This window comes from Dermacentor andersoni, chromosome 3 (assembly GCF_023375885.2).
Source record: "Dermacentor andersoni chromosome 3, qqDerAnde1_hic_scaffold, whole genome shotgun sequence".
NCBI lineage: Eukaryota > Metazoa > Arthropoda > Arachnida > Ixodida > Ixodidae > Dermacentor > Dermacentor andersoni.
The window spans coordinates 56,560,677-56,587,014 of record NC_092816.1 but is presented as its reverse complement, the minus strand read 5'-3'; the positions used below and the strand labels follow the sequence as shown (position 1 = coordinate 56,587,014).

The following is a 26,338-nucleotide window of genomic DNA, read 5'->3' as shown; positions in this document are numbered from 1 at the left end:
GTGCAGTTTCAGACAAAGCTATACTAAGTTTCCCGAAATCACCATCAGTTTCATGACTCGCGGCTACTTCTTTTATAGAGAGTTACGATACTCTTTAAAAAAATTATGGGGTTTAGAGGTCCAAACCACGATCTGATTATGAGGCGCGCCGTAGTGGGGGACTCCGCAAATTTGGACCCCCTGGGGTTCTTAACGTGCACCTAAATGCAAGTACACGGGTGTTTTCGCATTCCGCCCCCATCGAAATGCGGCCGCCGTGGCCGGGACTCTATCTCGCGACCTCGTGCTTAGCAGCTCATCACCATAGCCACTAAGCAACCATGGCGGGTTATGTTACTCTTGAGCTGCATATGCTACTGTAAACACCGATATTTACAAGGCAACTCCCTCGGACAGCAGGATGCCCAAGAAAGTGTCGTCAGCTTTGTACGCAATTTCTGAATACTAATCATCGTTAATTCCGGGTTCATCCTGCGTTCAAATGAACGCAGAATGCCAAGAAATTAACAACGCAACTATGTAATCTATTTACTACTAATGCAACTATTTACTATGTAATCCGGAATAAGGATTTCTTTTGCACTGGCTGGCACTCTGAGCTTTCGATTCTGAGAGGCAGAAATTTGTGTCAACGTATAGCATCAGGAATGTCCATCAAGTTTCACGCGGCGCAGATTAACATCTTATAGAAGGAAAAACAAATCCGCCTATCTTTATTCGCATAGCACATATCGACATTTTTATCCGAGCATAGATCCCCGAGTAAGTGACGCTAAGAGCGCCTGCGTTCCCGTGACACTCACGTCTCGGCGTCACACTGATCGGGAGCTTTAGAGATAAGAGAGCGAAGGGGGGGGGGAGGGGGGGGGGGGCTATGAGGGATATCGCGGCCGCATTGCGAGGCTCGCAGTAAACAGTGATGCGGCGTCTCTTTATCTCCGTATCTACTCCCTGCGGTGCGGTATCCTTGCCTAACCGCTGCAGCCCCACGAAACGGCAGTCAAGGACAAACGCACTCACTGTAAACGTAGAAGATTTATCGCCACGCTTCTCATCTCGGTGAGCTTCTTGCTGCAACGTCTCGACAATGCTACGCGGAAGATGATCAAAAGGAAGGGCTATCCCGGGGAATCCGATCTCGAAGTGGCCCCGAGGAACCTCGGTTTGCCTCAGCCGTTATCGCCAACGTTCGGAAATCTGACAGCTGGAGCCGGGATTTCCGTTCTAGAAAAAGAACAAGGAACATGAAACTCTCGGGCTTCCACTGTTCCCGTGAATGATATAATCGCTTGTGCGAGCTGTGTACTGTATTGGAGCGCTTGCTGCTCCACGAGGCGGAGCAACGTTTTCGTTGATTTCAAGCCTACAGTCTCTGGTCGCGGAGAAAGAAGCGTCCTTGAAGAACAATCCACGTGGCCTGCTTCTACTTCTTAACGTTGGTTGGAAACGCAATGGCGGTAGAACGGGCTCGTGTTTTCATGAGCCCGCACTTTTCTTGCGTAGTGAAACAAACATGATGCCGATTGAAGCCAGGTGCAGCTGAAGATGAGAGTAAAGAAAGACTCGCGCGTCCGGCGGTACACGTGATGGGGTTGTCGGTGTTTAAAGGGACACTAAAGTGAAAAATGATTTCTTCTGCGTCAGTAAATTACCTTTCTACAACACCAAAAACACCATTCTTACAAAAGTAAGACGTTTGGTGAGCCAGAAAAAGCGCAGGAACGAAATACGGGTGGCGACGCCTACTTCAAGTTCCCGCACCTGGTGGCTGTGACGTCATGGATTTTCATGGCATCTTCTAGGGCCTACTAATTATATATAGCGGTACAAATTGACTACATTGTGCTCTAAAGGAACCAAATATTAAACATGGCAAGTTTCGGGAATCTTTACTCAGCCAACGCGGCCCAAACGCGAAAACATACTTTGGAATCCCTGACGTCACGCTGACGTAACGGTGCTGGGGTTTCGGCGCGAAATTCAAATACTGATCCTTGGAGCTTCATTTTCTCATCTAACAATCAAAATATTTTTTTTTATATGACTGCCTGCAGGGTTCTCAAACAATGCTTCATTAGTCTAAACTGATTTATTGTTTCGCTTTAGTGTCCCTTTGAGACAGACGGCTTTTGTCGCTGTAATAAATTCTTTTTCTTTTATAATACCAAAGATCACTAGTATAGTAGGTCGGAATGGTGTAAAATACCCCATAGGGTTGAACACTTAAACATTGGCAGCCGACGAAGGCTTACTAGTCCTGTAGAATAGGAGCGTACGGTGCTTTAAAGCATGTACGCTCCTGTAAGCACGCAAGAGTGATGCTGGCTTTAATGAGAAGTTGTGGACGTTAGCCGGGTTGCCGGCTTCACGTGCCACTTCAGGTGTTAGCCATGAAATATGATACACACGAATGCGCAGACGGCCCAGTCGATTGCAGGTCATTGCAAGGAAAGTTGACAGCACGTGTGACGGATTCACCGGCTCAGAGTTTCAATAGTAGCACGAGGTGGACAAGGGTGACTCGCAAGGCTAATCACTTTTGCTTCATCATTTTCCATGGTATGTCTGAATAGCTGGAAATGTGGATATATGTGGCGATCCACAGCTGCGATGCACCGGTTTCGACGAATATCTTTCGTTCCGATAAGGCTTTCTAGGCTTTTTATGCAGCTCCCAAATAAAAACTGCCCACGAAAGAATGGCGTGCTCCAGTAACGAACGTAGCTGTTTTCTTTCATGGGGTGCGAAACGACTCACGTAACTGCATGTAAACATCATCGCAGGTGCTGCCGAGGTAATTATTGCCTGCAGCCTTCTCAGGCATCATTCATTCGAAGACAGTCAAAACAAGGCGTCTCGCGCTTGTTTGCATTCCTCGTAGCAGATGCGGAAGACAGGAATTGAGCCGGGGGCCACTGTGCAGCGAGAGAGGAACGCGCTCGCGTGGCGCGCAGCGCGTCAAATTTCGTGTTTTGACTTCCTCCTCGCGCGAGTAGATAACAGCCGACCAGCTGCGGGTAGCCATGGGACCGAACGAAACACCTACAAGAGGCCAGCAACAAACGACATCAAACCACAACTCCAGATTTGTTCAGAGGAAGAAGTCGCGCCGCCAGGAGGAGGGAAACGTGGCGGCGGCGGCGGCGCCGCCGCTCATGATGAAGTGGACCGGCGTAATCCATCACGTTGGCCGACATTCCCGCCCTCAGCCAAGAAGGACCAGAGCCGCCAGTCTTCAGCGGGGAGTACACGAGGGCCCCGACGCCGTCGCCTCGTCATGGCGCCGCTTCGTCTCTGCAGCAGACGACAGCGCTCGGCGTCGCCGCCACCGCCGTCTGCGACGTCCGGAATGGCAGACGACAGACGGACGGCGACCGTATGCGCTACGTAGTACTACGTTCCCGCCACGCGCCGATGGCCACGCCGCGGCAGCAAGAGCAGACGATTCCGGGGTACACTGCTACTTGAGCGATCGAGTCGTCCTCGTTAGGCCTAGCTGCTTTTCCCTTCCCGAAGAGCTGCGATCGGGAACGGAAACGTCGCGGCATGTTTCGACCAAGATGGGAAGGGCACGAGTTCGCGGCTGCAACGGGCTCGAGGGAAAGGAGGGTACAAGCGGAACCCAACGGTGCCTTCGCTGTTGTCCCTCTTTTCCTTTTCTTTCACGCACGCTCTCTTCTGAGTCGAACTTGGCCGTCCGTGTAACGTACGCTATACTTCTACGCACACACATACACACACTTAAGCACGTACGCATGCCATCACAGCAGAGTCTGCTGTGCGGCAGTTTGTGTGGTGTGTAGAGACCTGCGGTGGGACCACCTCCGTACGTTGCGGCGGCATCTTCAAGGGGAGGAAAAAAGAAGGTAGGTATATGAGGCCCTTCGCTATGTTGCCGCGCGCGACGTTTCGCCCGGCCATATGCCTCGCGAGGGTGGATAAGTCGCTCGTCGCGGCTCGCTGGCACCTAGTAGTGTTTTTTCCGCTCCACTTGGCTCGGGTTACGGTGCTCGCGGCAGATATCTCTCGCGTCGGCGCCTGCGGGACTGCGGCTGGCGCGAGAGCGCCGCGAACAGACGACGCCGCGGCGTTTGGCGCCGCCGCCACCGCGGCCGCGCAGAAAGCTGGCGGCTGTCTGGACCGTTGCTGCGCGCGGACTGCTTCCAAGGGACGCTCTCGCGAACTGCACCCCTCTTCCACCACCCTCCGCCCCTCGAAGAAGTGGACAAACCCCCACCAGACACCAATCGTGTGTGCGCCGTTTCTCCTTGACACCCGGAAAAAAACCGACCGACCCACAGCGCGGAAAGTTCCCCGTGTTTTTGCGGCACCCGGGCCTCGTCCGTCCTCGGCCCTCCCCCCCGCCCCCCTCTCTTCATTCATAATATCCACCGCTCCCAGGCTTTTGTATACCAGGCCGAAATCCGATACCAGGCGCCGAAGACATTTTCGTGCCCTAATTTCCAATAACCTTGCGACCTTTTGCCTACTCCTTTATGATTTCGCGCGAAACCCTTACGCTGACCCCGTCTCAAGAAGTGAACATTCCTAGAAGATCAAGAAGGGGGTGCGCGTACTCACCCTAGTATTACCGCGTACACGAGGGAAAAAGTGCCGAGTGGGCAAGGCTGTAATCGCGGTTGGCTTTCTTTTGAAGCCGTACTATGAATAGCGACAGTGGACTTCAATGGCTCCTCGTTCTCGCTGCGTCCTGACGTGCTGGCGAGCAAGTCACTGACACCGTTTTCTGGTGAGTCGTCTCTGGCTTCTATTTCCATATTTTTGTTGTTGCTCGTAAGCTGTCCGCCGGCGGATGAATGACCGAATAGAGCGCTGTAAACTTTCTTTTTTTAAGGTTTTGCAACTAAAACAGAAAGAGATATGCATAGCGAGCTATGTGCGTGCACGCTTCTGACAGCTGTAAACGCAAGCAACGCACGCGTGAGGCTTCGGAATCGGTTGCTTAATCGCGAAGTTCTCGGAACTCGCTGTAGGTCATGCGGCCGCGCGATGTCTATGATGCAATGAACTGGAAGCGTTCTTCTCTGGCGATATTACGAGCGAATTGAGGTACATTTCCAAAGACAAGTAAAGAGACGCAGCTCCGAATTTGGAATCCGTGACAGTTTTAGTTCTTTCGCGCTGCTCAGACTATACAGTATGTGCTACGTTGTGCTAAGCAAGCAACCTGTCACGCTGTGTCAATCAGACAATGTTAAACTCTAGGGAAGCAGTGTAGAGGAGCTGTGCACAGAAGCCGTTGCCTCAGACGTATGCTTACTTTTTCATTCCTTCGTGGTTGATGGCACATCTCCTTCGAATGACACAACAGTGATGAGCCAATCTTCGTGGCATCATGACACAGCATGGATGCCGCAGGTTCCCTTCCTGGGAAAACGTTGAGAAAATCGTTATCGAATAAAACCGGGCTTTGCTAAATTGTCTGATTTATGACTGCGCTCGCCAGTCACAGCTATGGCATGACAACGGTCATGTTCATCGACTGGTAAGGCTTCTGTCAGTGATGACAGCACGATTCAGAAAAAAAAATGACGAAGGAATAATAGCATCGATGGAATGACGAAGGCAGTGTGAGTGCGACGGCATGACGAAAGAGGAACGACGTCTCTGAAATGGCGACAACGGGGAAAACGACAGCGTGACCGCGACGACGTGACGACAATAGCACGACGACGACTGTGTGACGAAGGTGGCGCGACGAGGGTGGCGTGACGAGAGTCGGATGACCAAGTTAGGATGAGGACGATGGAACGGCCACGACGGCATCACGACGTGACAACGAATGCGTGACGACGACCGTACGATGACGACGCAATGGCGAAGATGGCGTGGACGACGGTAGGAGGACAATGGGATCACAACAAGTGTACGACGACAATGTCGTGACGACGGTTGTATCACGAAGACTGTGTGACGGACGATGGCATGACAAGAGTCCAATGACAAGAGTCCGATGTCGAGAGTCCGATGTCGAGAGTCCGATGACTAGAGTCCGCTGATGAGAGTCCGATGTCGAGAGTCCGATGTCGAGAGTCCGCTGACGAAGCTGAAGTGACGACGTTGGAACGGCCACGACGGCATCGCGACGGTGGTATGACAAGGAATGCACGAGGACTGCAAGACGACGATGGGGTGACGACGAAGGCACGACGAGAGTCCGATGAGAAAGCTGGAATGATCACGATGCAACGACCACGACGTCGTCATGCATGACCACGAGCACATACCTTGTGGCCCAATATGATGGACAATTTGCGCCAGCCATTGGGCCGGCGTAGAAGACGACGACGGTACCACGATCTGCATACCCAGGTATCCAAGTTGGCAGAAAGCTTGGGCCACTAGGTAGGCGTAAGAAGCTATATATGATAGATAGATGGACCGATAAGGCTCAAAACGCCTGAAACGGGCGAAGATTGCTCATCGCATTGACGAAAGAAACCACCAATATCACAGTAGAAAGACATTAGGAATACACGAATATCATTTAGATATTGCGCGGAGAGAGAGAAAATTATTTGCAGAAGTGCAGAGAGGTCGGCCTGTCCTGTACCTTGCTGTGGCCTGCTACCCAACACTGGGCACGAGGGACGAGGAGGAAAAGAGCTGATGAATGATGATGATGATTTGAGCAATACAAATTCGTAACGTTGTGGCATCTCCAAAGCCGTGCGTCCAGCCCAGTGGCTATGGAAAAAGGCTATACCGGCACTTGTAGTCAAGACTGCGCTGTTTGCATTAGGCCGAGGACTCAAAAGAAACTCGTCTGATGGCGGCGAACTCTTATGGACGTTTGCGATGGAAGTGACCTGTTTCTGTCGTTCTTACGCGTACGCTGGAGAAACGCAAAATATGTGATCACGTGTTTAAACGCTGAAACGAGGAAGCCGGAAAACAATCTAAATAAGAACACTAAGAACTGTAAAAAAACGCTAACCTACATGTAGAAAGCTAGCCGAAGTTTACTAGAACATATAAGCGAAGTGGTTAGCAGCGGTCGAACAAGAGATATGATGCCACGGCCTTCTGACAAGGGGACTGGTCGAAGCGTCAGCGAGTGCTCGTGTCGAAAACGTTGGCTCGTGCCTGTGTCGCTCGAGTTTTAATACCGCACGCCGCTGTGCTCGTCGGACACGGCCGTACGGATTGAACCACTGTCGGTCGTGTATGCATAGGGTACAGTGCACTGTACTGTAATTGGATTTCAATCGCGAATGCAGTATTAAACTTTTTCTAGGCACGCTCCATCGGCAGGATCGGGGTCACTGAAGTGACTTAAAAATAAACCTTAATAGTACTGTAGTGAAGGTTTTCCCGCCATTTTTTTTCGCCCTTCTTTCTTCACCAGCCGGGAAAAAAATAAACGGCCAGAAGCACCCGGTTATTGTGATTTCAGGATATTTATATTGGCTGACTTTGGTCAGTGGTTCAGAGCCGACGTTACAGACAAACGACATTTCATTGATTCTTTTTGTTTGTTATGGACATGTAAACTGTTCTTTTCCTGTTCAATTTCATGCCCCGCCGACTGCACCAGGAAAGAATGTTTTGAACTTCAGAGTTAAGTATTAATTGATCCTCGCTGCAAGCAATCTCGTTAAATAACATACAATCGTCAGCCAATAGTCTAAGTTGAACAGGTTGAGAAATTTCGTTAACAATGTCGCTTATCTATATTAGAAATAGTAAAGGTTCTAGCACACTAGCTTGAGGCACTCCAGAGCTTACTGAAAGTTTGTTAAAGATTAATTATCAATTGGAACAAACTGCTTGCGATGAAACAGATAAGCTGCCATCCAGTTAATAATATAGCCTGGAAGGTCAGTGGACTGCAGTTTTTCTATAATTTTACTGGGACGAACAAGGTCAAACGCGTTCTTAAAGTTTAAAAATATTACGTCAATTTTACTTGACTTGTCAAGGGCACTAGAAAAGTTGTGAATAATTGTCGTTAATTGTGTCACAGCAGAGAAGCCTTTGCGAAAGTCGTGCTGGTTTCTTAAATAAGAAATAATTTTGTTATTTCATAAGCTGCAATATGTTGGCTGCCCTAGGCAGCCTCGAGCCTTTCCTGCAGGACGGCGTCCTGCGGTGGGGCGTGGAGGTGATGGAACACTACCGCGAGTAGATTTGTCTGTCGCCTCCCACCCCCGCAGGTCCTGCAGGATTTTAATCCTGTCAAATAATGTCATTCATTCATTCATTCATTCATTCATTCATTCATTCATTCATTCATTCATTCATTCATTCATTCATTCACTCGATTAGCTTGCAACATGATGAAATTAACGATATCGAACGATAAGTGGGGTTGTGTGGCCTTTTTTCGGGATGGGAACAACACGCGCAGTTAGCCAGTCTGTAGGAAACGTAGCCGAGGATAACGAGGAACGAAATACAACAAGAAAAGGGGCTAACGCTTCAGCATACCTGCGCCGTGCGCTCTGCATCATATCCATCCTTTGCATACAATTTACCATCTGTTTTTCTCACCTTAAATGGGTCCCGAACCACCCTTCGGTCTTGTTGAAAGAAATCCGCGGATAGCATACGTTGCTGTGAACATGTTAGATACGGGACCTTTTCCTGAGCCTACTTCGAGTTCACCAGACCACATCGAATCGCGTCACACTCAATTAAGGAGCGCAGAAGCACATCTATCACGTTCCCGAGGCGCAGCACGTCCAAACAAGTTGGCGTCCCCCACCTCGTGCGCCGCATGTGGGGCTGTTGTCCCACTGCTTGACTCTTCCCGAAAGTGTAGCGGGAGCCTGGCACTGTTCCAGGTAACGTGGGTCCCGAGCAAAGCTGCTTTGCGGCTCTGAAAGGTCGCTCGAGAACAAACCACCTGCCCCCGCTGTGCGCTTGCAAGCCGCAAGGCAAGACGGCTGTAATGCACCGTGAAGTCCTGGCAGCAACCCCCCCCCCCCATCCGCCTTTGTGACGGCAGTTGCAGACCAGGAAGGCAATACCGCAGAGAAGTACTCCCTCGGACAGGTGGAGACAATGGAGCGACCTTCTGCGCCGGGTGTGACTTACATTCGCACGGGCGCCTACCATTGGCCGAAAATGACGCCACCTGAGCGGGCTCGCCGATTGGCCGAACGTGACGTGACTTCGAGACACCGAAGGGGTTAAAAGCCAGAGATCGGGAGCAGCAAGAGCGCATTCCTTCATTCATCTCTTTCGAGCTTCTTGCCACGGGCCGCAGCGTCCGAGTTGCTGCCGGCCCGTAATGACTTTATGACTGTTAATTTCTTTGTGCTCTCACTGTAAATAATGTAAATAAACCTCCAGTTTTCCTCTCAAAGTCCTCCTTAACCTCGGCCAACTCCCGCACCCAACGGCAAGGTCCAAAATCTGGGGGACAGCAATTGGGATTGTCCTCCAGATCCAACAATGTTATCCCAAGTTTTGCAGCTGTGCGCGGCGCGCGAAGTTACGTTTTTTCTCAAACGCTCTCTTTTCAACAGAAGCCTTCTCCTCAGTGCCCTTCTTCCCGCTGTTTCAGTGTATATTTACAACCCCTATATCCCAACCCCAGTGTAGGGTAGCAGATCGGAGACTAATATCTGGTTAAGCTCTCTGCCTTTCCGCTTCATCTCTCTTTCTTTCTCTCTCTCTCTCTCTCATATACGCAGTTTAATAAACAGGTTCAAGTAAGCGAAAACCTGCTTTCGAATTTCGATAATAATTACGTACTTCCGGAAGGAGCCGACTGTCGTCTGCTCACGATCGGCCGCGGCCGCCCCATATAGGTATTAAACCTTGGCCACCCTGCTTATCGGTCTCGTAGCCGTCGGGTCTCGCTAATTTCGGCTAGCTTTTTATCACTCGACTAGCCTCGAACCTCGCGAAACCACGGTCTGCTAGCGCAGATACCGCGGCCGCCACGGCGTGCATGCCATCTCGATTCCGCTGACTTGCGCTCACTGTGGCTAGCTGAGGGCAACCGCGTTTGGCTTTGGCTTAGCTTTGGCGCGTCGTATACGCGCCAAAATCGTAAGTAGTGGCGTCTGCGTGAACATCCAAAATCAAAATTTGAACTGCGCGCCATGGTGACGTTCGGCAGGCTCCGCTCCGCCGTAGCCTTGGCAGTTCAAGTCATTGAAGAAGTAGGGGAAGCACCGCGCAGGGGACGTTTGATTGCCAAATAACTGCGCTTCTGCTGAGCGCATTGAAGTACTTTTTGCGGCAAAGTATTTCTAAGTCTATTTTGACTTCAAATGCATGTCTAGACTTCAATAAAAGTGGTTCAGGGCCCGAAGCTTTCAGGTTGCTGTATGTATAGGCTCCTTCCTCAAAGGGCGCAATTCTATTTCACTCGATGATAGAATGCCATCACGTGGTCAAAACCGGCTCCGCTGTGCTGCGGAGAAGCTGACTCGTCAGAGGCGATGCCCGAACTTCGCACGGTGCGGCCGATCAAGCGCTGTTGAAATTACCACTCGCTGCTTGCTTTCTTCCTGCGTGGTCATACAGAAAAGCTTCTTCCTCGGTGCCAGTGGCCATGAGTGTTTTATCTTGCGGAACTGGTCATGGTTAAGTGGGGAAGTCGCCGTAGTGCGTGCGATGCGCCGACAGCTGTGGAATGGCGTATGCGTCATGCGCGCACGGGATCTATGCTGGAATCGTTAGTAACGACATGTTGTTGCAGGACCCTCAATGAGAGCGCGCATTTGTTTCACAGAATACACCCGGATCAGATGAGTTTTCATACCGAAACCCGAGAAGCTTCAGCGTAGCGCCCTTTCTCTTGTGACGTCAGTTGAAGGGTACCGTAGTCGCGCCGCGCGCGGGCTCGCAGCACGTAGGTTGCGTGACGCGGTCGGTCGAGCTGACCTGCTCGAGTTAAAAAAAAAGAATATATATATATATATATATATATATATATATATATATATATATATATATATCGAGTCTTCATATTTGTAACACAGTATAAACACGCTGATCAAACGGGCTTACAAGACGGCGCTGGGTTTCATGGAGACCACGAGTACGGCTCGGCTCTTGCAGCTCGGCGTCCGTAACACCCTAGAAGAAATAGCCGAGGCGCAGCTCACCGCGCAATTCGAGCGCCTCTCTACCACCAAGACGGGCCGCAGTATACTGACGTCCCTGGGTTACAACCCCCAAGCTCCCAGCCGGCAGCCGTTCGAGATCACAGATGAGGCGCGGGCCCACATTTACGTGGACCGCATCCCGAAGAGCATGCACCCAGAGTACAACCAAGAACGGCGGCAGGCGCGGGCCAAGGCCCTCACCGAACAACACGCCCAAGACCCGCACGCCCGGTACGTGGACGCCGCGGAATACAAGCGGGAAGGCTTCGCGGCAGTGGTCGTTGCGGCGGCTACCGGCACCAAGACAACGGCAGCGAGCGTGTGGGGCACGAACGCCACAGACGCTGAGGAGGTTGCCATCGCTCTGGCGATCACCGAGGCCGAGTGTCGCACCGTGCTCAGCGACTCGAGGAATGCCGTGCGCAACTTTGCCAAGGGGCGAATATGCGCGCCGGCGGCCGCCATCATCGGCAAGCTCCAACTTCAAGACCGCGGCAGCACCGTCCGTATCAAATGGTTCCCGGCGCACGCCGGCGAGTGTGCATCCTCACCGAACCGCAACGAGACGGGCCATTCGGCGGGGCTTCAGGCCAGGGCTTCAGGTCAGGCCAGGGCTTCACCTGGAGACTCGATAGCTCCTTTGCAACACCTCCGACACCTCCCGTGAGTTCCAGTGAAATGGAGCTCGCGTGAGTGTCTAAGTTTAAGTACGCCTGAATCACATACGCTCTAAATTCGTTGATGACTTCACGTGATTTCCAGTGAACCTAACAGTGTATACAAAAGTGGCATCCGCTAGAAGCAGGGGTCACGAACGAGGACATGTGAACGGTAAACTCGTGTAAAAAAAGAAAAGGCCATGTTTCGCAAAAGTAAGGTGTCGGGACATATAGTGATTTGTGTGAAATATGAGTGTTAGGCGGCTGTGGCTTATAATCTGACTGACACTAAGTTAGCTCGTTACACCTGCATACAAGTTACTCTGCGGCTAGAATTCATAGGTCGGCATAAACACTCGAGAGTATGCCCACTCGTACGCTTACATTTTGGCAGGCGTATTTGGGATTGCAAGGCCACGAGAGAAGAGCAATAAAAATGGGAACGTGTACCGGTGAGTGAGGCGACGTGAGTAGGAACGCATGAATGACTGTCAGCGAGTGTGAGTGGATGCGAGTGTGAGAGCGAGTGAGTGCCTCCGTAGAACGGGCATCAGTCAATTGACTCAGACTCACTCAGACTCACACCGAGCTTGAGTGAGTCCGGTTGAGTCTGAGAAACGAATAGATTGTCACGGGAGATGCGAGGGCGCCTTGTGGACAATCTAAAATAATCGTGAAGTTGTCGCAGTGGGCACGGCGATGGACACTTCGGTCTCATACCCGGGAATTTTAGACATTGCCCTTGCGGCCGTCTCTCGAACTTCACCGCGATGCACCTACGTAACTCAATGGGCAGAATTTTTAAATGGGTTATTTCAAAAGGCTGGCCGAATTTCGACAACTTTCAATTAGCAATGTCGTGAGGGTACGTTGTTCTAATAACATGTGCATTTGTGGCAATTTGCTGCTGCATTATACCAGTGATTGAGACTAAAATACTGCTTTAACGCAGCAAAGACATTACCACGAAGAGCCGTCAATACGGGTGTTAATAAAAGGACATGTCCTCTCCACGTTACTCACTGAAAGTTGTTGAAATTCGGGAGGCCTCCCGAAAAGTCATTTTTTTTTTAAATGCTGCCCATTGAGTTACGTTGGTGCACTGCGGTGAAGTTCTTCAGATAGCCGAAGGGGCATCGTCCGAATTTCCTCGACACGATAACCCAGCAGCGCAAGTATATAGGCGAGGCCTCCTACGTGCCGACAAGTGTGTTGAAAGCGTCTTTGCGAATGCGAAATCATTTATTCAGGCGTACGAATATGAACGGACAGGTAGGGCGCACTCTTAGTAGCCGCTAGTGTAAGGAGTAACGAGGTTGCGCCACGCCGAAGAGGTCATGTGATCCGCCCGCAGCCGGCGGTGGCGGAGAAAATTGAGTCTCAGTTCAGCAGCTCGCACAAGCCGGCCGAGTTTATCCGTTGTCTTATTGTGGAGCGCCTATCGGAGTACGTCACCAGCACCACCTCACGCATCTGCATACGCAGTCGATTGTCGCCGGTTCAATATCGGCCAGATAGGAAATTTAGTGAAACAACGAAGCCCATAAGCAGCTGTACGATGCGGCTGATATTGTACACGGGGCAGGCCCCGTGCCTTCATCCACGCTTGGCGGTCACTCCCAAATGAACAATAAAGAGAAGCGATAAATCGACTTTGAATGAGGAAGTATGCCTTGAGAACTCTGTTGTCGTTTATTTAGTGGAAAAATTATCGGTTACCGTTAGATAACGTGAAGATCAAAGTATGTCACCTCGAATCCTGCGCGCCAGCCGAGGTGCCAGGGCGTAAGGTGTACGTCACGGATTAGAATATATTTTCGAGTGTTTGGGCAGTTACACTACGGAAGAGCCAATAGTGAAACGTTTCTCAGGTTGAATCTGATAATTCAACCTAATCTGTGTTCTTTATTTACAGAATGACCTTTAGACCGGAGCCATGACCCGAACGGATATTGTCCAAATTCATGCCGTCACGGGCAGATAGAGTGGGAACCGTAGACTCCCGTATATACTTTCTATGGTGGGAAGTTCAAGACGGCTTCACCACTATAGTTCATCCTTATGGCGACTTTTCTCGCTTAGCGATTCTTGATGTTTTCAATGTTCCACAAGTGCATAGCGTGCAGCCAAATGACCCGGTCTTCATTTAAGGTTAATGAAGTACGCTTAAATTTCGCGTGTACTTAGACTGCTCCTGAACAGCGATGTTTCTCCAGTAGTAATATACAATATAGGTATGTAACGGTGGTGCCAGGTTTTAACGACGCATAACATTCCTTAATGACTCACTGCTGCCGGCAGTACAGGATAAATAATGCGGCCATACGAAAGGAAGCGTGGTTGGGCATGCACGCATGCACAAGAGATAAATGGGGCCGTATACACCCCCCCCCCCCCCCCATCACGAAAATAAAGTTTTCACTGCTAAAAAACTTTTTTTAAGAACTTTACCGCTATGGTTAATCTCGCTGCCTTTCCTTCTCTCCCTTCTCTCCCTCTCTCCCCCCCTCTCTCTTTTACCGCTAGAACTGTTCGTAAAGGATGACAGCCAATCTGGATGATGAACGTTTGAGCCGCGAAGGCGGCTGGCCAATGGCAAATGGCGCTTACGTACTAAACGCTGTTCTACAGCAGCTGCGCGTATGTACCCCTTGGTTATTAGCCCTGTAGAACGCGTCGCTGTAAAAACCAAACTTTTCTACTTAAATATCCGACTCGTCATTTCATAGCGCTCTGGCATGCAGTGCCGTATGCAACCGAATTCATTAAGGAAAACTTTCAAGGATGCGTAAAAATAGACTAAACGAGCATTAAGCTCTTGGGACCATTGGGAGTATCTTGGGACCATTGCGGTTTAACCTGTACATTATTGATATCATTAGCGTGGATACTAATGTTCGTTTCATAATATACGCCGATGATACTAGTTTGTTCTTATCTTACGATAGCAGTAGCAAGTTAAGGACAAATGCAAATGTGCTTCTGGAAGAAATACATATATGGTCCGATAAAAAACTTTTGTCTGTTAATGCAGTACTTTTTCGCCCCAAAAATAAAACAAGGCGGTGATTTCGGTGAGTTAATTTATAACAGAGACCAGATTGAGTTAGTAGGGTCATTCAGATCACTTGGCGTAACATTCACCGAAAACATGCTGTGGGACGACCACATAGACTATGTAGCATTAAAGGCATTAAAGGCATAGGATTTATAACGCGTTTGAAAAATTATCTCCCACAAAAGGTGAAACTCTCTTTATATCACGCATTATTTCGCTCATATCTAAACTACTGCTCATTAGTACGGGGTACTGCTACACAAACCTGTCTGAAAAAACTAGGAACTCTCGAAAAACGGGCCCTCATTTTTGTTCATAACCTGCCAAATAGATACTCAAGAAAACACTTATTTTTCAAGCACAAGATTATTAACGTTTTCAGCCTTTATGCTTATAGAATACTACGCACCTACAAAGTAGAACAAAGAAGATGCATAAGTAATATATCTGACTTAGCCCCGATTGAATTATTTCGTTGCACTTATCCACGCCGTCATAAACCACACTGGATATTACCAAAAGTAAGAACAAACTATGGGCGCCAAATGGCAGCATTTCAGCTTCCATCCTTACTTAACAAATTAATTGATAAAAATATAGACTTAGGAAGCATTAGCTGCTCTAACCTTCGCAACTACTTTCTCCTTAATGCGTCCCTTTGATTGTCCAACATTTAGGCATCTGTGAACGTTTCTGTTTCTCATTGTTTTATAAGCGTATTTTTGGTTGCTGTTATTGTTATTTCGCTGTCTCATAAGCGTTTTTGCTTTCAGTTGCTGTATTTGTCTTTCTTTTCAATCAGTTTATTTCTTTCCCCACACGCTGGTGATTGTGTATTTTGCATAAATGTTTTTGTACTAATGCTTTGTTTGACTTTGTATTTGCTGCCGTGACAGAAGTGCCGTCGCAAGCCACTGCTCACCTGCTGTATGAGGGTGGGAACTTAGTCAAGCGTCAATCGTTTTTGTTCCCATCCCCTCCATCAATGTAATGGTGATGGAAATAAATCGTTATTATTATAGCGGGCCCAGTAGCGCTAATCGGCCTTCGTGTTACTGCCTAATAAGACCACTAGTGCTCGCAGTATACTGGTTAGCCGGCCCGCCGCGCAGGCGCAGTGGCTGTGGCGTTCTGTTGCCGAGCACGAGGACACGGGTTCGATTGCCGGCCGCGACGGCCGCACTTCGACGGGGGACGAAATGCAGGAAAAGCTCGCGTGCTTCATTTAGGTGCACGTCAAAGAACACCAGGCAGTCAAAGTTAATCCGGACGCCTCTCCACCAAGGCGCGTCTCATAGCCCGAGTGTCGCTTAAGTTTGAGAACTCCACGAATAAATCAGTAGTTCAAGAGTGTGCTGCCTTATGAGCGACCGTTGAAGCGCTGTCGGAGGGCTGGCGAGACGAGCAGGTCGACACAAGGGACGCTGATCGCTGGATACGTTTTGCGTTTTTGTTTGCGCAGAAAAAGAAAGAAGCCAGCGGTGCGACCACTCTCTCGAGGCGTTGAATGCGCGGACGTCTCGTCATCTGCCCGACCATGCTACTCCGTCTGCTGAGCGCTGCCTCCCTGCTAGCAGCCGCGGCTGTTGCGAGTCCGCGACCGCCGGAGGAGGACGCCTTCCGGGCCAACGCCATCGAGGTGGACCGCAAGTCCGCCTCGCCGCCGCTGCTCGCCAAGAAGAACGACGTCGGCTCCTCGGCGGCGACGTCGTCCGAGTCGTGCTCCCTGGACGCCACCCTGGCGTCGATGACCATGGGCGACTTGGAGAGGCTCATCGAACGCTTCGCCAAGCTTCAGGGCATGACCGTGTCTGGAGTCGTCAAGCAGCTCTACTCGGCGCTCTACTCGTCCATCAAGCGAAAGGTCGCCAGTGAAGAGGTATGCCGTTGCGGAAAACTCCACAACGGGGTTAGCTGGCTAAAAAAAACACTTACATTTGTGTGCAAATACTATATTGAGAGACCGGACCGAAGCGACTACACAAAGCCAACTCGGTGTCCCGCGTTTGTGTAATTGCTTCAGTCTGATGTTCCAGCATTTTGTTTTTACTGGCGTACAAATTTAAGCAGGTAATATTGGTAATACGCGCGTGCGTAGAGAGAAAGAGATGAAAGAAAGGAAAGGCAATGGTAATCAGACGCACTTCCGGTTTACTACCCTGCACTGGGGAAAAGGTGATGTACAGGAATGAAAAGCGAGAAAGAAGGGGAGGGGAACAGTGGAAACACATGAACACAGAGCCTTTGAGCGGTCCAAAAGACCTCTGGGCTTGAGGTACCGTAGAGGCGCTCGCGCTGTTTTCTGCGCCAATGATGTCCGACGGCCATACCCCAAGTGTCCTCGCTTCCGAGAATGTAGAAAGTTGAATTATAAAGCGGTATGCTGACGATCTTACCGTATTACCCGCCGCGGTCGCTTGGCGGCTATAGGTGTGCTGCTAAGCTCGAGATCGCGGGACCAAGCTCTGGCCGCGGCGGCCGCATTTCTATGGGGGCGAAATGTGCCCGTCTCCCGTGCATTGGGGGCACGTTAAAGAGCCCCTGGCGGTCAAAATTAATCCGGAGTCCGCCGCTACTGTGTGCCTCAAAATCAAATCGTGGTTTTTGGTAGGTCAAACCCCATAATACGATCAAATTTTACCGTATTCTCGTATCCCGATATTCACAAATGACATTCAAAGTCAAAAGCTCTTCCTCGACTATGTGATGATGATGATTGATAATGGTAATTGTCATTCCGCTCGTGATGCGAAAGCGTCAAATGGCCCTTTGAGCGAGAAAGCCGGCGTATGTCGTCTGTAGCTGCGAAACGGCATCTAACTTCGCATTGCCATGGGCTGCAACGCCGCGTCACGAGCGCGCTTCGAAGGAGCAGAGCGGGGGAAAGGGCACACCTGCTGCTGCTTTAGTGCGCCAGGTCTTGCGCGAGGGGAGAGGGCTTCGCCGCGACGCCACGTCACCGTCGCTCTCGCTCTCGGCACGAGCGCTCCTCGACGGAAAAGAGCCACCACCTCCTAGATAGCAGGCTTGTGCACTGTGCTTTATGACATCATGCTACTTGGGCCGAAGCTTCCACTGTAAAACCCGACGTGACGAAAGCGGTGACGCTAAAATCGCCGCAGTTTACTCGGCAGCATCCCCATTATATTCTATGGCAGTCGGGAAAGGCAGCATGCCGTCATGGATCGAAGTGCACAAGACTTATGGTATCTAGGAGGCGTTGGCAGGGCGGGCGAAAGGGTTAACCTGCTGCCGCATTAGCGTGTCAGGTGTCGCGTGAGGAAGAGAGCATCGCCGAGTCAGTGGCATGCGGCGTTGGCACCGCAGGCTGTTGTTGCTTGCTGGCTCGGGCAGCTCGTGCCGCTATGGTACATTACTCGCAGCGCAAATTCGAAGGACCGCTCAGCACCGTTCCATCGGACATTAATGCCTTCGCATTCACAACTGATTAGAAGTGTTTAGGTGTCCTCGAATTTTTTCCATGATACTCTTTTAGTCGGGAGGGGCGGGGGGGGGGGGTAGCGGAGGACGACAAATTGTCACCTTACCTGCATGATATTATTAGGTTGTGCAAGAGCTATTCTAACCTAGCATTCTGCCTCTCTCTAGCTTGTAATGTTACCCATGCCTGTAAAAGAAATTAATTTGTTGGCAAGGAAAAGAGGCCGTAAGTTCTGGGCCTCGCTTGCTGCTTTCTTTAGCGCCGTCATCAGTGAAGGCTGCAAAGTATCTCTCTGGCCTTGGCGTCAGTCAACTGTATGGTCAGCCACCCCGCGGCACTAGGTTCAGAGGGGATGGATGCAAAGGCTGGAAGATGGTGCGGTGTGCGCGAAGCAGTGTCATACACGTTGAGGAATTCTTCCCATACATCTCTGCCTGACTCCGTGCTATCTCCGTCCACGGGAGCACTGGCTTCGAAACTTCCGATAACAACCGTGTGTACCGACAATAACCAGAGCTCTCAAGATATTGCCCATCATTTAAAAGTTCCACTACTAAGCATAGGTGTGCAAACAGTGATTTTTGGGACTGAATCGAATACGAATCGAATAGCTTTCGAATAATGAATAGCCGTTACCGCAATTGAACCATGTTTAAATCTCAGTATTCTTAAAGTTAGCAAGCTGCTGTCATTCATAGTACGTTATGAGGCGTTATTAAAAGCACGAATGTAGCATTTTGAGCAAACAAGTAGTCTCTTCCCATGCCCAGGGCTCTTCAGAGAGCGCGAATGATCGCTGTACAGCCTGTAAAAGAATGACTACCTAAGGGACATAGCCTGCTTCCATTACGCAAGTTTTCTTGTTTTATGTCTATACTGTGCCGGCGGGAGTGAACGTTTAACGTACTTTTTGCTCCAATTTTACGTTTATTTGGGCGCAGGTGACGTTCCGAATTACTCGAAAAGTATTCGAAAAAGAGTCGCATTTACGAATAGTGACTATTCGATTTGAAGACAGAACCGAACAGGACACTATTCGAATCGTTATTCGAGGGTTTCCAACATACGCCCACTTCTACTGCTCAAATAGTACAATACCGACTGTTCTTCACCGCCGGGTATGTTTTCTTCTTCTCTTCTTTCCATCGCAGGGCCTGTCCCCGATGGCGCTGGAGGCGATCCAGGAGCTGTGCCTAGGGGGCGCTGGCCCCGCCTACCAGCTGGTGCCTCCGCACGGTCCCATCTTCTCGGGCCTGAGCAGCGCCTTCATGCCGAACACGGAGTTCGCGCCCCTGCCGCCCATTAGGAATCTCCGACCGCCGGTCAGTATGTCGTGCGTGCATTCGCCTTTGTATGACTGGTCAGTATGTCGTGCGTGCATTCGCCTTTGTACGAATGCGTCAGCGGCCTATAGAACAAAGATAATTACATTATCGATCGATCGATGGATTGATTGATTGATTGATTGATTGATTGATTGATTGATTGATTGATAGTGTTGAGAGAGAGAGAGAGAGTTCAATAACTAATCCTTATGAAATTTTCCTCGTAGCACGCCTAGCGTGCTACTCCAGATAGGTATGATGAAAATTGAAGCGGTAATTATGCGCAGCCGCCACTACAAGCCGACAGCATACACTGAAAAACACCGCAGCACGCAACATCAAAACTAAATATCTTGTCTCCTTGAGACCAGTGTCTCAAAGGGAGGTTAAAAGTTTAGAGCGTTTCACACCCCAAATCAACACGCGGTTCTTGAGGGAAGGTCGTAGTTGAGTGCTTCGGTTGAATTATTCCCCCCGCCGCCGTGGTGGGTCGCCCTGCTATGGCGTCCTGCAGATAAGTACGAGGCCGCGGTTTTGATTTGCGGCCACATTCCAGTGGGAGCGGCGTGCAAAAGCGGCCGCGCTCACGTACCGTGCTTTAGGGTCAAGGTAAAAAAGAAAAAAAGAAAAGGAAATTCAGGTGGTAGAAATTAACCCGGGACTCTCCACTATGACATCTCTCACGGCCCACTGTCTAAGGTTTCGCGACTTGAACCCGATAAATTCTGACCGCTTAGGATTCTTTAATGTACAGTCGCGATCAATTTCAAGGTGATCGCTCGAGCGGCGACCAAAACTAGGAGCAGCGCCACGTTACATCACCGTCGGTCGAGAGGGAAACATCAGATAGCTCCCCTCTCTCTCTTTTGGTGTTCCCTGAAAAGCTGTCACTCCCGTCACCGTTCATGGCATAACCTGCGAATTCATTTCGATTGCGTTATGAGCTTTTGCACAGAGGCGTCATTGTTAGCCAAGATATGCACGAGGAAGCGACGCACATAGATCATTGCCATGAAAGGGAAACAAACACGAAAATGTGGCGAGTTGGTCTTGGGGGTGATGGTTGCAGCCTGGAAGAGCATAATAGGGGAAGAAGGCAGCGCAATCTTTATCTTCGCAGTTCCGAAATCGGCAGCTATGCTGCTTGGAAGGTCCGCCAGTCGATGCTCGCGCGATCACCTTCAAATTGATCGCGACTGTACAATCAAAAGCACGGTCCACAGGAGCGTTTTCTTACGAAAGATCTTGGCAATCTCGACTAGTACACGTACCGTTGGAGGGGTGTCCAGCGCCTATATGTTCTGGAAAGAGCATGCGGCAGTAGATACAATTTGTACTTTCTTGCGCTTACAAGGCGATCTGAGCGGTGTTCTTGGGACATTTATCTCGACTTTTGACTGATAGCAAGCTCCTCTAACATTTCACCGCGCGTTATTATCTCGGTACTCTGCTCGTACAAACGACACGTGCGGGTCATTTTGAAATCAGCTGCCCTGCCGCATTCTGTGCGACGAAATTCTAGAAGACCTCCTGGTGGTTAACTGATCGACGATGGCGCAACATCCCTGTTTCTCAAAACGAAGCCCTTGGGCCCCTTATAAGAAGCGTTGGCGCACAGCCCAGAAACATGTTCCTACAGTGTGTTCGTTTTTTGGGGGGCTTTGGCACTTGGGGGGGGGGGGGGGGGAGGGGGCACGCCGCAGGTATATCTTCTCGCCACCACCGCCGCCATGGGTAAACTATACGGATCGTGACGTCATGAAGATCCGCTGTCACTTTCCGTGCGCTGACAAAAGAGGACCTTGCAGAAAGCAGTTTTTTTTTTTTTTGCGCACGCCTTTTAATCTTGCGCGCCGACAAAATTCACGCCAGTGGAGTTCGCTAGCGCCAATTTTATCGGCATGCAAGGTTAATCGACGTGCGCAAAGAATGTTCTTCGTCAAGGACAGAAGTGTCGACGCGGTCATCTGGCTCTTCTTGTTTGTAGTACGCGTGTTTGTTTACAAAAACGCCAACTCGTTTGTCTATTGGATCGCTAATATTGACGAGCTACGGGGCGGGATGTCGCTAAGGTGGGGTTGCATCGTTTTGCTCCTGGAAGAAGAAGGAAATAAACTCTATTAAAAAAGAATGGTCCGGCAGTTTTGGTTGTGGTGGCAAAAATATTTTCTTTCGACTGGCTCTATTGGGCTTGTATTTTCTCAAATGACATGCTTTTGGGGAAAGTTCTCGAAATCTATTTCGTGAATATTTATCGTTCGAGGCGGTGAATTGGAGAAGAGGAAGCGGATTTTCGTTGCAATTCGCCCGTTGTTTTAGTGCCATTTCGTCAAGGACACACATGTGTTTGACACTCTTCAGTACACTTTGCTTACAGGAAGTTGGCGAAGCAACTACAAAGTTTACATTTGTTTCTCAAATTTAGAGCTCCGACACATCCTGGCGGTTTCTTTTACTCAGTTACTTCCTGTGAGCCAATCTTGCCTGAAAATCCATAGAACAATCCTCTTGCGTCCTCGTACATCGGGACCTCTTAATATGTACGTGGCAATTTCCGCATATATATGTTACATATTCTCATTGTAAGTTATTTAAAGCCAAACTGTCAGTTACCCGCAACTATGGCGCGTGTACTTTTTATAAACCAGATTACCCTCCATTTCGGTGTGCTTGTGATTCGCATTCTCTTTTTGTACACTTCCGATTATTATTAATACCACGCCAATCTTATTGGCCTTGTATCATCATTTATTTTATTGTGATTATAGTTTATCAGTTTCCGCCTTTGTTTCGACTTATTAAAAATTTGTTACATCTGAGGCAGGGGTAATTGGAGATCGCGGGGAGAGGCCTTCGTCTTTTGCAGCGGACATCAAATAGGCTGCTGCTGATGATGATAATGATGACATCTGCATGCGTTACTGCCCCCCCCCCCCCTTTCCCATGTGATACCCTACTGCGAGAGGGCCTTTCATCCTGCAGAAGACATAAAATAGGCTGCTGCTGCTGCTGATGATGATGATGATGATGATGACAATGATGATGACATCTGCATGCGTTACTGTCCCCCACCCTCTGTAATTCCCTCCTGCAAGGGGGCCTTTAGGGGCATTCTGAGTAATAAAAACATAACGATGTTCCACGCCCCTCGTGCGTGGTCTCTCTCCTCGCAGCCCGGCGCGAAGCTGGTGGTGCGGAGCGACGGCGAAGACCTGGACGCCAGCATCACCGTCTCGCCCAAGATGTCCCTGGTGGAAGCGCTGAGGCGCGCCGACTACAAGCTGGCCGAGGACACCGGCCGGGGAAGCGGCGTCCTCCACCTGGGATTCTCGGCCACGCGGGCCTGCTACATCGTCGAGTCCGTCGCGGGGCTCAGGGCGTCGCCCGAGCGCGCCTGGAAGATCGCCATCTCGGACCGCTTTGGAAAGGTGAGGAGGAGGAAGGAACCCTGGTGGTGAAACCATTCGACGTGGGGGTTACGGCATGACCTCCGAAATCACGGCTAGCAAATCTTTTTTTTTTTTTTTGCTCTACACCAGCCATTTTTCTCGGAGGTCGTGGCAGTGGTGAGGCGAACACGAGAAAGAAAGAGATGTACAAATCAGAGAAAGGCAGGGAGGTTAACCTGAGTTAAATCCTCCGGTTTCCTACCTCGCACTAAGGGAAGGTTGCAACAGAGGTAGCAGGCTCATACTTTTCTAGAACTTGCTTCACCAATCGGACAACACGGGAAGAACGGGCTGTGCTGTCCTATTTTTATCCTGAACATTAAAAGGAAAAGGGAGCGTGCGACCGTTTCATTTAGAAGTCAAAGTATGTAAGCGCGTGTGCCTATAGAATACCTGCTGCGCGATGTAGTAGCTGTGGTTTTAGTGGGGCTCGGGAGTGATACCTTTTCTTTTGTTTGTTTGTTTGTTTGTTTGTTTGTGTGTGTGTGTGTGTGTGTGTGTGTGTGTGTGTGTGTGTGTGTGTGTGTGTGTGTGTGTGTGTGTGTGTGTGTGTGTGTGTGTGTGTGTGTGTGTGTGTGTGTGTGTGTGTGTGTGTGTCCTAGATTCATTTCCCATCACATTTTTGATGGAAAGCATTGTTTGCCACGTTGAGCTTGGCAGTTTTCTTGCATTTGCAGAAACACCAAAGTATATGCTATGGGCGTGCATGCGCATACGAAAGATATGGTGAACGTATCTTACATTTAAGCATTTCGGCGTCGGCTCGCATATTGACGTCCCCAAGTACTCGCCAGGGCTCTCGACCACTGATGTGCTGAGCGAACAAAGAGAGAAATGTTTCAGTTTATATATTTCAGTTTCAGTTCACTCAAGCTTTGAGACCTGTATCCGGAACTTAGAGGCAGATGCCGTGATACGCTTTTGTTTGCATTGCAGCACGCTGTTCGAAGTTCTAATCTATAGAGAACAGCGTGTGTACCGCCGTGCCAAAGAGAGAGGTGGAAACGTTCCTAATTCTCACCGCCTCGCGCTCATTCTGTGTGCGCAGTTGGTGTACGAAGACATCTGCCTGCCGGGTACGGACGACTTGGTGGTTCAGCCGAGGATGAAGATCGTCCTGACCTACGTCGAAGCCAAGCGGAAAGCGCAGTGAACCCGCTTCGCAACGCACTGCCTATATGGGCTGCTAGCCCTCCTGCTCGGGGAATCTTCGCCACATCCCCCACCATTACACTCCGTGTTAACTTATTTCCTGTCTCCAGCCTCGCTCTCTGCTTCCCACTACAACTACCTCCCGTCAGAAAAGACGGCGCCGTCTGCCTGTCTGTTCGTTTCGGCCAGCCAACGGAGGGGGCAGCGTACCCGTGGTCACAGTTACTTTCTCCCTGACCGTACGTTACTGCGGCGGTCGAGCGTCGTAGACCTCACGTTACAATCCGCATAGTTTGGAAGGTTGCTGAAGAAGATGCAATGAAAGCACTGATGAGAAGGCGAACACCAAGGACGATTCTTCGACATTCTCTGCCAGGAACGTACATCTGGCTGTGAGAGTAGACGATCTTGCTCGTCAAGCTATCGAAGGCTTATCTCGCACAGCCCTTGACGCAATACCCTATCTTAGCGCGATCAATATGCAAGGATGTTACCTTCATAATGCGGAACCGCCTGTCGAGGAAGCACGGCTGCGAGCTCACGTCAAGCAGTACCTTATTAGAATGGGATAGACTGCAGATTTCACCCCTTCAAAGAGACGGCAGGTATACAAATACAGGAAAGTTGACATAGCTACTTTGCTTGAGGGGAGGGGCCCAGGGGGAGTAGAAAGAAAGGAGAGAAGCACGAAGAAGTTCAAACGAGCGTACAATGCAAGAGTAGCACGCAGCATTCTCAAAGCATACCACACAGGTCCTCGGTACTCGGAAAGCGGAGTCCTGCGTTTACAGTTTTTCTTTTTTTTGCGTAGGGCAGTCATCCGCTGTCACAACTTAGGGGCTCAGGGTCAGTGCTTCCCAAACGGACTGCTTGAATGCCTTCGTAACGTAACGTCTTCGTAACGTAACGCCTCCGTAACGCCTTCGGGCCTTGAAGGTACAATAAATGAAATGAAATGAAATGCCAAATGTGCTGCAATGGGATGGCAGAGGCGGGTCGAGGCAAGGTCACGCTCCTGCAAATCTCAGTCAGTTCGAGGGTGTCCTTGTAAGCATTACCTAGCTTCCCATGAAAGTGGGATCAAATAAGTTGAGCAGGCTGGAGGTTGAGCACTCTGAGGTTGGAACAGTGACCACGCTGCTTTAAGTCCCTCTCGTTGGCTGGCTCCCGAGTCGGTTATGTACAAACTTTTGGCGACGTCCTTGGTCGCGTCGTTGAAGCGTGTATTCATTATAGGTTGTGACGTCAAGCTAGGCACGCTGGCCCAGCTGTCGAAGCAACTGTGCCGACAGCAAACACTGTACCGGGCAGCAGCACCGGAGATTGCGAAAGAGAACCCAATAAAGGAAAAAAAAAGGAGCGAGAAAGAAAAAGAGTGGTAAATGTGAGGAACACTGACATTTTTTCATTTGGCAGGGGCGCCAACGCCAGTCCCATTTTCGAGTTGTTTTTCAAATATGACTATAGCGACCTTGGGCTGAATCTTTCCACAGTGACCAACAGTACCACAACAACAGTGCCCATAGACGAGGGGCCGAATGGACAAAGCTTTACAAAGCCTAAGTGGACTTTGCCAGTGGCCGGTCGCCTTCGCCAATAATACGTCTAGTTTCAGGATTGGCTGGAGAACAATTATATCACGAACAAGTCTAGCGCAACAACGTTTTTCAGATGAATTCACGAAGAATACCTACACTATAATCGTTCGTAAGAGAAAGAAAGTAATATGAGCCAGTCCTGATGCTAGACATATAATTACTAAAGACAGTTGGCCAATGAAATAGGGCACTTGCCAACGAAAAGTCTTCTGAATTCGGTTCCATAACCTTCTACTCTCGCGCTCACTTTTAGAGCAAGCGCACTTACTCTCGACCCATTCGGCATCTGTCGGCGCGGCGACTGTTACGTTGATGACGTAACAGCCGATGACAAAGTCGTGGCTAGCGAACAGTAGTGGCAAGCCTGCGTGACGAACAGGGGTCGAACCGACCACGCTTTCTTTGTTCTTAATTGTGGTCGCTGTCATTGGCCGGCCGCCGTAGCTAATGACGTGTCCAACGTCGCCATTGGCTGTCATCGGTCCTTATCAAGAGCTTTAGCGTAAAAAATTAAAAATTAAATTATGGGGTTTTACGTGCCAAAACCACTTTCTGATTATGAGGCACG

General features: G+C 49.9%; 1 protein-coding gene across 3 annotated transcripts in view; it reads left to right on the top strand.

Annotated features, from left to right (window-relative positions):
• LOC126547702 (uncharacterized) overlaps positions 1 to 25,545 on the top strand; it is a 52,331-nt gene extending 26,786 nt beyond the window's left edge. The window contains exons 1-5 of one of the 3 annotated variants that reach the window (XM_055063250.2): positions 3,769 to 3,866; positions 16,267 to 16,683; positions 19,398 to 19,568; positions 22,745 to 22,999; positions 24,069 to 25,545. In XM_055063250.2, coding sequence (XP_054919225.1) covers positions 16,312 to 16,683; positions 19,398 to 19,568; positions 22,745 to 22,999; positions 24,069 to 24,173 — 903 coding nt within the window. In that variant the 5' untranslated portion in view covers positions 3,769 to 3,866; positions 16,267 to 16,311 and the 3' untranslated portion in view covers positions 24,174 to 25,545. Of the gene's footprint in view, positions 1 to 3,768; positions 3,867 to 3,996; positions 4,751 to 16,266; positions 16,684 to 19,397; positions 19,569 to 22,744; positions 23,000 to 24,068 lie in introns of those variants that run through there. The other 2 variants (XM_055063249.2, XM_055063241.2) reach the window with 2 other exon arrangements.
• The last annotated feature ends 793 nt before the right edge of the window (positions 25,546 to 26,338 follow it).